The following is a 12,665-nucleotide window of genomic DNA, read 5'->3' as shown; positions in this document are numbered from 1 at the left end:
TGCGTGGATCCAGGGGTGGCTGCATGGACTGTTAGAAAATGATCGCCCGTACTGCAGGGTTTTCGATTAAAGCCTTCCCTCTCTTCACTCCAGCTCTGACTCGCGCCTTTCGAGGAATGAACTCCTCACCCGAATGGCAGCGGAGTGAAGGAGAATGAGGCACACAAAGCAAACACTGCGGAGGGTCAAAAATCAACAGACAATATCCCACATAACCATCACATCGCACAAGCAGATATATCCCACATGCTAAATATATACCATGCACGTAATACACCACAGACCCAACATAACACGCCCATAATGTATGGCTCCCGTAATATACAAACCCCCAATATACAACACATCCCATATGCTTAATGTACACAACGTGCTGTGCACCTGATATACCATGTACAAATTACACTACATTCCCATTAAAACACACACATAAATTACAGAGTATTTACAGCACAGAAACAGGCCATTCGTCCCAACTGCTCCGTGCCGGGGTTTATGCTCCACACGAGCCCCCTCCCACCCCTCTTCATCTCACCACATCAACATATCCCTCTATTCCTTTCTCCCTCATATCTTTATCCAGCTTCCCCCTTAAATGCATCGATACTATTCACCTGAACCCCTCCCTGTGGCAGCGAGTTCCACATTCTCACCACTCTCTGGGTAAAGAAGTTTCTCCTGAATTCCCTATTGGATTTCTTGGTGACTGTCTTATATTGATGGCCTCTAGTTATGCTCTTCCCCACAAGTGGAAACATTCTCTACGTCTACCCTATCGAACCCTTTCATAATATTAAAGACCTGTATCGGGTCACCCCTCAGTCTTCTCTTCTCTAGAGAGAAGGTCCCCAACCGGTTCAGTCATTGTTCTCACCCTCCCAATATACCACACCCAATATATACCACACCCCTTATATAATCACCCTCCCAATATACCACATCCAATATATACCATACCCCTTATATAATCGCCCTCCCAATATACCACAACCAATATATACCACACCCATTATATAATCACCCTCCCAATATACCACATCCAATATATACCATACCCCTTATATAATCACCCTCCCAATATACCACAACCAATATATACCACACCCCTTATATAATCACCCTCCCAATATACCACATCCAATATATACCATACCCCTTATATAATCGCCCTCCCAATATACCACACCCAATATATACCACACCCATTATATAATCGCCCTCCCAATATACCACACCCAATATATACCACACCCATTATATAATCACCCTCCCACTATATCACACACAATATATACCACACCCAATATATAATCACCCTCCCACTATATCACACACAATATATACCACAGCCATTATATAATCACCCTCCCACTATATCACACACAATATATACCACACCCAATATATAATCACCCTCCCAATATACCACACCCAATATATGTCACATCCATTATCTAATCACCCACCAATATACCACACCCAATATATACCACACCCCTTATATAATCACCCTCCCAATATACCATACCCAATATATACCACACCCCTTATATAATCGCCCTCCTAATATTCCACACCCAATATATACCACACCCCTTATATAATCGCCCTCCTAATATTCCACACCCAATATATACCACACCCCTTATATAATCACCCTCCCAATATACCACACCCAATATATACCACACCCAATATATAATCATCCTCCCAATATACCATACCCAATATATACCACACCCAATATATAATCATCCTCCCAATATACCACACCCAATATAAAGCACACCCCTTATATAATCGCCCTCCTAATATACCACACCCAATATATATCACACTCCTTATATAATCACCCTCCCACTATACCTCTAATAATATATCACACCCCCAATATACCACACCCATTGTATATCATACCCTCTATATATATATATATATATGTCACACACATGTTCCATATCCCATACCCGTTAAACACCACACACGGGAGTCCGTGGGCAATGAGGAATGTAGAGAGAGATTTTCCCAGAAAGCACGTGATTGGAAGCCACCACTGCCGACTGGAGTGACTGAGGGACTTGTAAAGTATTGCACATCTCTGTGTATCGTACACAGACCGCCCCGGGATGACCAGGGCTGTATATTGTGGATCGGCTGGGCAGACTCTGGTTTTGTTGTGTTTTGTGTTGACTTTATCAGACTTTGGAGAGGAATTCCCCCGAGTAATGTTTCTCCCTTAGTGGCCCTGAGCGTTTCTCTGGGTTGTGTTACCTCTCCCAGGAGGTTACACGGCTGCGGTAATGGGAGGAAAACATATTGCGATTAATATTGAGCTTGCATCAGTGGAACTTTCAGAAACATTTCACTTGTATGTGAAGGAAGAATGGAGGAAGAAATAGGGCCAGAAATTGCATAACTGATTCCGATGGAAACGTTCGCTTTAGCACTCCGGGAGGGAAGTGGAGCGCCAAACGCTTCCCTTAGAGCGCTGAAGGGAGCGAGAGGGGTGGCAGCGGCAGAGCAGCGAGCTATGTTCCGTGCAGCGCTGCTAGGTTCAAAGGCTGCTTTCCTCGCTCGAAGGGATGGGCCAATGCTGCGGTCATTGGAGGCCTCGGTCGGGAATGGTTGTCGACGGCACCTGCGATACACGCAGAGCAGCCCCGAGTTCTCTGACAGAGCGCAGGGCTAAGCAATCACCGGGGCCAAAGATATCAAAATACCCCGCACTGGGGACATCATTAAACATCACCCTCGCTGATCACCGCTGCCTTTAACTAGCGCTCCCCCTAGCGGCCGGCCGAGGTGACCACGCCTCCTGCGGCTGCCGTTGTTGACGCCCGGCGATGCCGCAGGGGGCGGGAGCGAATATTGCATCCGGGGCGGTAACGGGGGCTCTGCGCACCGGATGGCGTCACGGTCTCCGGGGACAAAGAGAGCGAAGCGGTAGGTGTTAGCGCCGGCACAAACCCGCCAGGCTAGTTCGTGGGCGTCGGTTATTTCTCCGCTCCCGGTCGGTGAGGCCTTAGCGCCCCGTTACCGCCCCCCCAGAGGCACTAACCAGAGGCGCAATGGAGGCCAATTTTCCCCATGAGAAAACTCCAATCCTGAATTAAGTCTCTGATCATTGCTTCCTTGAGCATGAATCGAAACACAATCAAAGTTACGTGCTCTGTTGAAGATTTTGCTCATGGAATAAAATGTATTTTATTGTAGGAGCGAGCAATTTCAGATAACATCTTTCTTTATGTTTATGTCATGTATTATGGGGGGAGTGCGGGTGCAGGAAGTGCCCAGTCATGGTGCTTCAGCTATCACGGGTGTGGGGCAGAGTTGATGGAACAATAACCGCTGTCAATTTTGTATGTCTGTCTCCACGGCGTGCGTTCGACCCTGACCCTCCCCCGTCAGGAATTCATCGCCTCTGTGTAGCCTGTGCAAGATGTACAGCCCTGGTTACCACACACAGTAAATGCAGGAGGGCAACACTCCGACTGCCCGTTTTACACCCTGTCCGATTTTACTCGGTATGAAAGTTAACGGAAGCTCCTGGCTATTCCCCACATTCAGGCGATGTAACAGGCCCTCCTTGTTCTACATTGTGCCAACCCTGGTCACAATCACAATAAACCCCATGGTCAACAATGCATCATCAAATGTTATAGCCATAAATTAATAAAAGCAATTCAATTTGCATTCTGATCCAGCTGTACTCTCTCATTCTTCTCCCCACCTGTTCGATGGGATGTGCAAAACCAAGCGATCAACTCTGTAGGCGGGTCAGGTCGGGGTCAGCTCGGGGTCGGGGTCAGGGTCGGGACGGGGTTGGGATCGGGTCGGGGTCAACTCAGGGTCGGGTCGGGTGGGGTCGAGGTCGGGAGCGGGTGGGCTGGGGTCGGGCGGGTCAGGGTCAGGTCAGGGTCGGGACGAGGCCGGGTGGGATCAGGGTTGACTCGGGTTGGGGTCAGGTCGGGGTCGGGTCGGGGTCAGGGTCGGGCGGGGCCGGGATCAGGCTGGGGTCGGAGTTGGGCCGGGGTCAGGTGGGGTCGGGGTCAGGGTCGGGCAGGGCCGGGGTCAGGCTGGGGTCGGGGTTGGGCCAGGGTCAGGTGGGGTCGGGGTCAGGGTCGGGTGGGGCTGGGGTTGGGCCGGGGTCGGGTGGGGTTGGGGTCAGGCCGGGGTTGGGGTCGGATCGGGGTCAGCTCAGGGTTGTGGTGGCCCATGTTAGGCTGAAGTGCGTAAAGGAGCGGACTCGATGCTGATGTTCCTTTTCCGCTTCTTGAGCTGGTTTCCAGTGATAGACATGTGCACCAAGACGATGATCAGGAAAAAGCCTGTCGGGTGGGGAATCAGAAGACGGATGATGGAAGATTTTTCTTTACAATAGCAAAGGAAGATTTCTACAGTGCCATTCGCCACCCCGGGATGTCCCAACGCGCTTTACAAACAATGAAGCACTTTTTGAAGTGTAGTCACTGTTGTAATTTGGGAAACGCGGCAGTCACTTTGAGCACGGCAAGCTCCCACACACAGATAGTAAATGTCCAACTAACCTGTTTTAGTGATGTTGTTGAGGGATAAATATTAACTTGGACACCGGGGAGAACTCCCCTGCTCTTCAAACAGTGCCATGGGATCTTTTACATCCACTTGAGAGAGCAGACTCAGTTTAACGTCTCCCCAAAGGATGGCACCTCCGACATTGCGGCGCTCCCTCAGCACTGCACCTCCGACATTGCGGCGCTCCCTCAGTACTGACCCTCCGACAGTGCAGCACTCCCTCAGTACTGCCCCTCCGACAGTGCAGCACTCCCTCAGTACTGCCCCTCCGACAGTGCAGCACTCCCTCAGTACTGCCCCTCCGACAGTGCAGCACTCCCTCAGTACTGCCCCTCCGACAGTGCAGCACTCCCTCAGTACTGCCCCTCCGACAGTGCAGCACTCCCTCAGTACTGCCCCTCCGACAGTGCAGCACTCCCTCAGTACTGCCCCTCCGACATTGCGGCGCTCCCTCAGTACTGCCCCTCCGACAGTGCAGTGCGGCACTCCCTCAGTACTGCCCCTCCGACAGTGCGGCGCTCCCTCAGTACTGCCCCTCCGACAGTACGGCGCTCCCTCATTACTGCCCCTCCGACAGTGCGGGGCTCCCTCAGTACTGCCCCTCCGACAGTGCGGCGCTCCCTCAGTACTGCCCCTCCGACAGTGCAGCGCTCCCTCAGTACTGACCCTCCGACAGTGCGGCACTCCCTCAGTACTGCCCCTCCGTCAGTGCGGCACTCCCTCAGTACTGCCTCTCCAACAGTGCGGCGCTCCCTCAGTACTGCCCCTCCAACAGTGCGGCGCTCCCTCAGTACTGCCCCTCCGACAGTGCGGCACTCCCTCAGTACTGCCCCTCCAACAGTGCGGCGCTCCCTCAGTACTGCCCCTCCGACAGTGCGGCGCTCCCTCAGTACTGCCCCTCCGACAGTGCGGCGCTCCCTCAGTACTGTCCCTCCGACAGCGCAGCACTCCCTCAGTACTGCCCCTCCGACAGTGCAGCACTCCCTCAGTAATGTCCCTTCGACAACGCAGCACTCCCTCAGTACTGCCTCTACGACAGCGCAGCACTCCCTCAGTACTGCCTCTACGACAGTGCAGCACTCCCTCAGTACAGCACTGGAGTGTCTGTCTAGATTTGTGCACAAGTCTCCAGAGTGGGACTTGAACCTTCTGACACAAAGGCGAGAGTTCTACCCACTGAGCCATCCGAAAGACAGCATCATAGGCAGTTCCTCAAAATCGAGGAAGACTTGCTTCCACTCTAAAAGTAAGTTCTTAGGTGACTGTAACGTCCAATATAGGAATTACCGTCTGTGTCACAGGTGGGACAGACAGTGGTTGAAGGAGAGGGTGGGTGGGGAGTCTGGTTTGCCGCATGCTCCTTCCGCTGCCTGCGCTTGGTTTCTGCGCGCTCTCAGTGACAAGACTCGAGGTGCTCAGCGCCCTCCCGGATGCACTTCTTCCACTTAGGGCGGTCTTTGGCCAGGGACTCCCAGGTGTCGGTGGGGATGTTACATTTTATCAAGGAGGCTTTTAGGGTGTCCTTGAAACATTTCCTCTGCCCACCTGGGGCTCACTTGCCGTGTAGGAGTTCCGAGTAGAGCACTTCAGCCAGTGCAGCACTCCATCAGTACTGCCCCTCCGACAGTGCAGCACTCCATCAGTACTGCCCCTCCGACAGTGCAGCACTCCATCAGTACTGCCATTGGAAGAGTCAGGGACTCAAGTCTCTGGAGTGGGACTCGAGCCCACAACATTCTCACTCAGAGGCCAGAATGCTGCCCACTGAGCCACGGCTGACAGTTTGGATCAGAAGTTCTCTCTGTGGCAGGAGATTGGGAGAGGTTACCTTTTCATATCCTTCTCCCCTGCCTTCCCCAACACGCCTCGCAGAGCCGACCCAATGGATCCCCTCACTCAATCCCTGCGGGAACTCTGTACACATTTACCTTCCTACACAGGTTCTTAGTCTTGCAATCCCTCATGTAATGAATCTATATTAACCTGAGCAACTCACCTATCATGCCCAGCGTCCCAACAGTGGTGCCCACAGTGGTCAAGATGGTGGGTTTACCAGGAATAGGACCAACTTCGCTCCTGCATTCACCTCGAGAGCCGCAAGTGCAAATATTCACTGCAAAGGGAATGAGAGAATTTGAAATAAACACAGAAAATGCTGGAAACACTCAGCAGGTCAAGCGGCATCTGTGGAGGGAGAGACAGAGTTAATGTATTTGACTCTGAAATGAGCTCCCGACCACATACCCGCAGCATAACTAAGACCGCCTATTTCCACCCCCGTAACAGTGCCTGGTTCCGCCTTTGCCTCAGCTCATCCGCTGCTGAAGCCCTTATCCATGTCTTTGTTACCTCTAGACTTGACCATTCCAACACACTCTTGGCTGGCCTCCTACATTCTACCCTACATAAACTAGAGGTGATCCAAAACTCGGCTGCCTGTGTCCAAACTCGCACCAAGTCCCACTCGCCCATCACCCTTGTACTCGCTGACCTACATTGGCTCCCGTTTAAGCTACGCCTCAATTTCAAAATTCTCATCCTTGTTTACAAATCCCTCCATGGCCCTCATCCCTCCCTATCTCTGCAATCTCCTCCAGCCCCATTCCCTTCTCCCATCTAGGTTTATCCAGCTCCCCTAGATGATAAATAATAAATATTTTTGCTTGATAATAAATGCATCTAAATTTATTGTTTGAGATCGAGTGGGCAGCCTTAAATAATAAATGAGCCAATCGGATGTGAAGGTTTCCTTCATGTTTTATTCAAAGCCCTTTTTTTAAAAAGACGACCTTTCAATTTATGCAAAGGTGCGGGCCTCGTTATTCATCGACACCCGACTTCAAAACACCGAAAGTTCCAACCCAAGCTCCAACTATGTATAACCGGCACTCTGGAGCTTAAATCGGTGCGGTGAGTTGCTCTTGGAAGTAAACAGCTCTGTGATGTATTTACATTGCAATTTGACAATAAAATGAACCAATCCCCATCGTTAGTGATTTGGATTTCCTCTTACATAGGATTACGTGGGATATACGGCCCAACCAGTCCCTGCCGGTGTGTATGCTCCACTCGAGCCTCCTCCCGTCTTTCCTCACCTAAATCTCCCTCTATTCCCTTCTCCCTCATGTGTTTATCCAGCCTCCCCTTAAATGCATCGATACTATTCACCTCAACCAGTGAGAATGTGGCAGCGAGTTCCACATTCTCACCGCTCTCTGGGTAAAGAAGTTTCTCCTGAATTCCCTATTGGATTTCTGGGTGACTATCTTATATTGATGGCCTCTAGTTATGCTCTTCCCCACAAGTGAAAACACTCTGTATCCACTCTATTAAAACCTTCCATAATGTTAAAGCCCTCTATTAGGTCACCCCTCATCTTGTGCCTACAGTACAAGCCAATTTCTATTAAATAAAATTTCTATTAAACAATAAACCTGGGCACATGTCACTGATGGAACAAAATGGCATAGGACTGAAGACTAAACCTTGATAATGGTGTAAATACACCAGAGGTTGCATGGACTCCCTCCACATTCTCCTGTCTTCTCCGAGCAGTGTAAAGAGTGCAGTGTCAAACCCTTGTGCTCAGGCTAAAATTAACTGTCCTGTTTATTTACAAGTTAGACAATTACACAGAAGCAATAAGCCAGCAAGCAACTTAACATTAAAGCATGTAAAACAATGATGAAATCAGTCTCCAAAGGATTAATATATCCTCTTTAAAACGTATTTTCTCGCAGTCATAAAGTCTGCAAGAGTTTTGGATCAAACAATCTATTGTTTTTCCAGTGTAATGTCATATGTGAGGGACACGATTCCTATGTTGATCTTATGCAATTCAACTTCACAAGTGAACTGAACTGTACTAAAGGTATTGAGAGAAGTCTCCTCTACAGAATCCAGACACAAAGGCCCCTGAATGAAGAACTGCCAATCAATCAGGTTCAAAGGCAACAAGGAAGGAGACATTTGCATTCAACACTTGACCAGATTTCACATCATTGTTGGCTGCGTCTAATTGTGCGAACTGAAAGGCAGCTGTTTCTCCGATTGGCTCTCCATTATCACATGACCTATTGCTGATTGGTCCCCTTGGAGGATAAGCCATATCCTGAAATTCTTCTGGAATGTGTAACTGAAACCGCCCAGCCACAGAGGAAAAAGCCAAGCACTAGATTGTACCACTCCCACCACCATAGATAGGTCATTGTGTGCGGATTGTTAACAGGTTTATTGGGTATGAAGTGAATACTGACAGTGTCGTGACTTCTGGATTTCATCCACCACGATGATGTCTCTTGTAACACACGCACTGAGCTCGCACGCACCAGGGGGTAGCTCCGATCCCTCCCTCACCTGTGCCTCTCTCTTCCCCCGCCGCCCCCCCCACACCCCACCAAGCTCTCTCCCTGCTCCCCCCCAAAGCTCTCTCTCCTTTCCCCTCCCGCCAGCTCTATCCCTGCCCCCCCAAGCTCTATCTCTCCCTGCCCCCCAAGCTCTTTCTCTCTCTCTGCCTGCCCCCCAAGCTCTCTCTCTCTCTCTGCCTGTCCCCCAAGCTCTCTCTCTTTCTCTGCCTGCCCCCAAGCTCTCTCTCTCTCTCTCTCTCTGTCTGCCCCCCAAGCTCTCTCTCTCTCTCTCTCCCTGCCCCCCCAAGCTCTCTCTCTCTCTCTGCCTGCCCCCCAAGCTCTCTCTCTCTCTGCCTGCCCCCCAAGCTCTCTCTCTCTCTCTGCCTGCCCCCCAAGCTCTCTCTCTCTCCCTGCCCCCCAAGCTCTCTCTCTCTCTCCCTGCCCCCCAAGCTCTCTCTCTCTCTCTCCCTGCCCCCCAAGCTCTCTCTCTCTCTCTCTCCCTGCCCCCCCAAGCTCTCTCTCTCTCTCTGCCTGCCCCCCAAGCTCTCTCTCTCTCTGCCTGCCCCCCAAGCTCTCTCTCTCTCTCTGCCTGCCCCCCAAGCTCTCTCTCTCTCTCTCCCTGCCCCCCAAGCTCTCTCTCTCTCTCCCTGCCCCCCAAGCTCTCTCTCTCTCTCTCCCTGCCCCCCAAGCTCTCTCTCTCTCTCTGCCTGCCCCCCAAGCTCTCTTTCTCTCTCTCCCTGCCCCCCAAGCTCTCTCTCTCCCTGCCCCCAAGCTCTCTCTCTCTCTCCCTGCCCCCCAAGCTCTCTCTCTCTCCCTGCCCCCCAAGCTCTCTCTCTCTCCCTGTCCCCCAAGCTCTCTCTCTCTCTCCCTGCCCCTCAAGCTCTCTCTCTCTCCCTGCCCCCCAAGCTCTCTCTCTCTCTCTCCCTGCCCCCCAAGCTCTCTCTCTCTCTCCCTGCCCCCCAAGCTCTCTCTCTCCCTGTCCCCCAAGCTCTCTATCTCTCTCCCTGCCCCCCAAGCTCTCTCTCTCCCTGTCCCCCAAGCTCTCCCTCTCTCTCTCCCTGCCCCCCATGCTCTCTCTCTCTCTCCCTGCCCCCCAAACTCTCTCTCTCTCTCTCCCTGCCCCCCAAGCTCTCTCTCTCTCTCTCTCTCCCTGCCCCCCCAAGCTCTCTCTCTCTCTCCCTGCCCCACCAAGCTCTCTCTCTCTCCCTGCCCCCCAAGCTCTCTCTCTCTCCCTGCCCCCCAAGCTCTCTCTCTCTCCCTGCCCCCCCCAAGCTCTCTCTCTCTCTCCCTGCCCCCCAAGCTCTCTCTCTCTCTCCCTGCCCCCCAAGCTCTCTCTCTCTCTCTCCCTGCCCCCCAAGCTCTCTCTCTCTCTCTCTCTCCCTGCCCCACCAAGCTCTCTCTCTCTCTCTCCCTGCCCCCCAAGCTCTCTCTCTCTCTCTCCCTGCCCCCCCCCATGCTCTCTCTCTCTCTCCCTGCCCCCCAAGCTCTCTCTCTCTCTCTCTCTCTCCCTGCCCCCCAAGTTCTCTCTCTCTCTCTCTCCCCGCCCCCCAAGCTCTCTCTCTCTCTCTCCCTGCCCCCCAAGCTCTCTCTCTCTCTCTCCCTGCCCCCCAAGTTCTCTCTCTCTCTCTCCCTGCCCCCCATGCTCTCTCTCTCTCTCCCTGCCCCCCAAGCTCTCTCTCTCTCTCTCCCCCTGTCCCCCAAGCTCTCTCTCTCTCTCCCTGCCCCTCAAGCTCTCTCTCTCTCCCTGCCCCCCAAGCTCTCTCTCTCTCTCTCCCTGCCCCCCAAGCTCTCTCTCTCTCTCCCTGCCCCCCAAGCTCTCTCTCTCCCTGTCCCCCAAGCTCTCCCTCTCTCTCTCCCTGCCCCCCATGCTCTCTCTCTCTCTCCCTGCCCCCCAAACTCTCTCTCTCTCTCTCCCTGCCCCCCAAGCTCTCTCTCTCTCTCTCTCCCTGCCCCCCAAGCTCTCTCTCTCTCTCTCCCTGCCCCACCAAGCTCTCTCTCTCTCCCTGCCCCCCAAGCTCTCTCTCTCTCCCTGCCCCCCAAGCTCTCTCTCTCTCCCTGCCCCCCAAGCTCTCTCTCTCTCTCCCTGCCCCCCAAGCTCTCTCTCTCTCTCTCTCTCCCTGCCCCCCAAGCTCTCTCTCTCTCTCTCTCTCCCTGCCCCACCAAGCTCTCTCTCTCTCTCTCCCTGCCCCCCAAGCTCTCTCTCTCTCTCTCTCCCTGCCCCCCCATGCTCTCTCTCTCTCTCCCTGCCCCCCAAGCTCTCTCTCTCTCTCTCTCTCTCCCTGTCCCCCAAGTTCTCTCTCTCTCTCTCTCCCCGCCCCCCAAGCTCTCTCTCTCTCTCTCCCTGCCCCCCAAGCTCTCTCTCTCTCTCTCCCTGCCCCCCAAGCTCTCTCTCTCTCTCCCTGCCCCCCATGCTCTCTCTCTCTCTCCCTGCCCCCCAAGCTCTCTCTCTCTCTCTCCCTGCCCCCCAAGTTCTCTCTCTCTCCCTGCCCCCCAAGCTCTCTCTCTCTGCCTGCCCCCCAAGCTCTCTCTCTCTCTCCCTGCCCCCCCATGCTCTCTCTCTCTCTCCCTGCCCCCCAAGCTCTCTCTCTCTCTCTCCCTTCCCCCCAAGTTCTCTCTCTCACCCTGCCCCCCCAAGCTCTCTCTCTCTCTCCCTGCCCCCCAAGTTCTCTCTCTCACCCTGCCCCCCCAAGTTCTCTCTCTCTCCCTGCCCCCCAAGCTCTCTCTCTCTCTCCCCCCGTCCTGCTGCCAGCTCTCTCCCTGACCCCCAAAGCTCTCGCCTCCACCCCCCGCCCAAGTGTCCCTCTCCACATGGAGCACTTTCCGGTGCCGCTTGACTCTTCACTCAAACTGCTGCGCGAACTGGTCCCTGGTCGCCCACTGCCTGCTCGGAGGCTTGGGGCTGCTGATAGATCGGAGGCAACATGTGGGGGTCGAGGACGGGGGCGGGGAGGGGGGACAGAGTCGGTGATATTTGTCCTAACTCTCACTTCTGCGCATGCATCGTAAGACTTAGTACAAACAGTTACTCCAATAATTGTTAGTGGCTAGGCCTTAACTCATTTAATTATCCTCTACACTGTCCCATCAAACACTTCCAGGGCAGGTACACCACGGGTTAGATACAGAGTAAAGCTCCCTCTACACACCACTCTATGCAAACCGCTCATAATTTTATTCACCTCAATAAAGTCTCCCCTCAGCCTCCTCTGTTCCAAAGAAAACAAACCCAGCCTATCCAATCTTTGCTCAGATCAAATTCTTAATGTGCATTTTACACAGTTATACCTGTTATTACCATGCACCGATGTGTCAGCGTGTGATTGTGTACAGCCTGAGTGTTATTGCATTGTAAGTGCTCCTTGCTTTACCTGTGAGGGTATCGCTGTGCCTCTGGCTGTGCTCCCCCTTCTCGCTGAGGACAATCAGAACCTGGTGCACTCCTGGATCCACCCAGCTCAGTGCAATGGACAGAAAGCCATGTGTGTCTGAAAGAGACGGGGAAAGTGAAACTGGGAATCAGGTATGGAGTGCACACACTCTGCCACTCGGTGATCAGGGACTGTCAGCACAATACCGATAAAAAAGATATAGTGCCCTTCACAACCACCGGACGTCCCAAAGCGCTTACAGCCAGTGAAGTCATTTTGGAGTCGAGTCACTGTTGTAATGTGGGAATCGCAGCAACCAGTTTGCACACATCAAGCTCCCACAAATAGCAATGTGATAATGACCAGTTAATCTGTTTCAGTGATGTTGGTTGAGGGA

At 53.0% G+C, this 12,665-nt stretch overlaps 1 protein-coding gene across 1 annotated transcript in view; it reads right to left on the bottom strand.

Annotated features, from left to right (window-relative positions):
- Positions 1-4,195: 4,195 nt before the first annotated feature.
- Positions 4,196-12,665, bottom strand: part of cdh16 (cadherin 16, KSP-cadherin) — a 110,443-nt gene continuing 101,973 nt past the window's right edge. Inside the window, exons 15-17 of the mRNA XM_070896871.1 lie at positions 12,269-12,385; positions 6,551-6,667; positions 4,196-4,328 (exon numbers count right to left, since the gene is read on the bottom strand). Of these exons, the coding sequence (XP_070752972.1) occupies positions 4,219-4,328; positions 6,551-6,667; positions 12,269-12,385 (344 nt within the window). The 3' untranslated portion in view covers positions 4,196-4,218. The remainder of the gene's footprint in view (positions 4,329-6,550; positions 6,668-12,268; positions 12,386-12,665) is intronic.

This window comes from Pristiophorus japonicus, chromosome 13 (assembly GCF_044704955.1).
Source record: "Pristiophorus japonicus isolate sPriJap1 chromosome 13, sPriJap1.hap1, whole genome shotgun sequence".
In the NCBI taxonomy this organism is placed as follows: Eukaryota; Metazoa; Chordata; class Chondrichthyes; family Pristiophoridae; genus Pristiophorus; species Pristiophorus japonicus.
The sequence above is the reverse complement of the archived record's forward strand: the minus strand, read 5'-3'. Positions and strand labels throughout refer to the sequence as shown.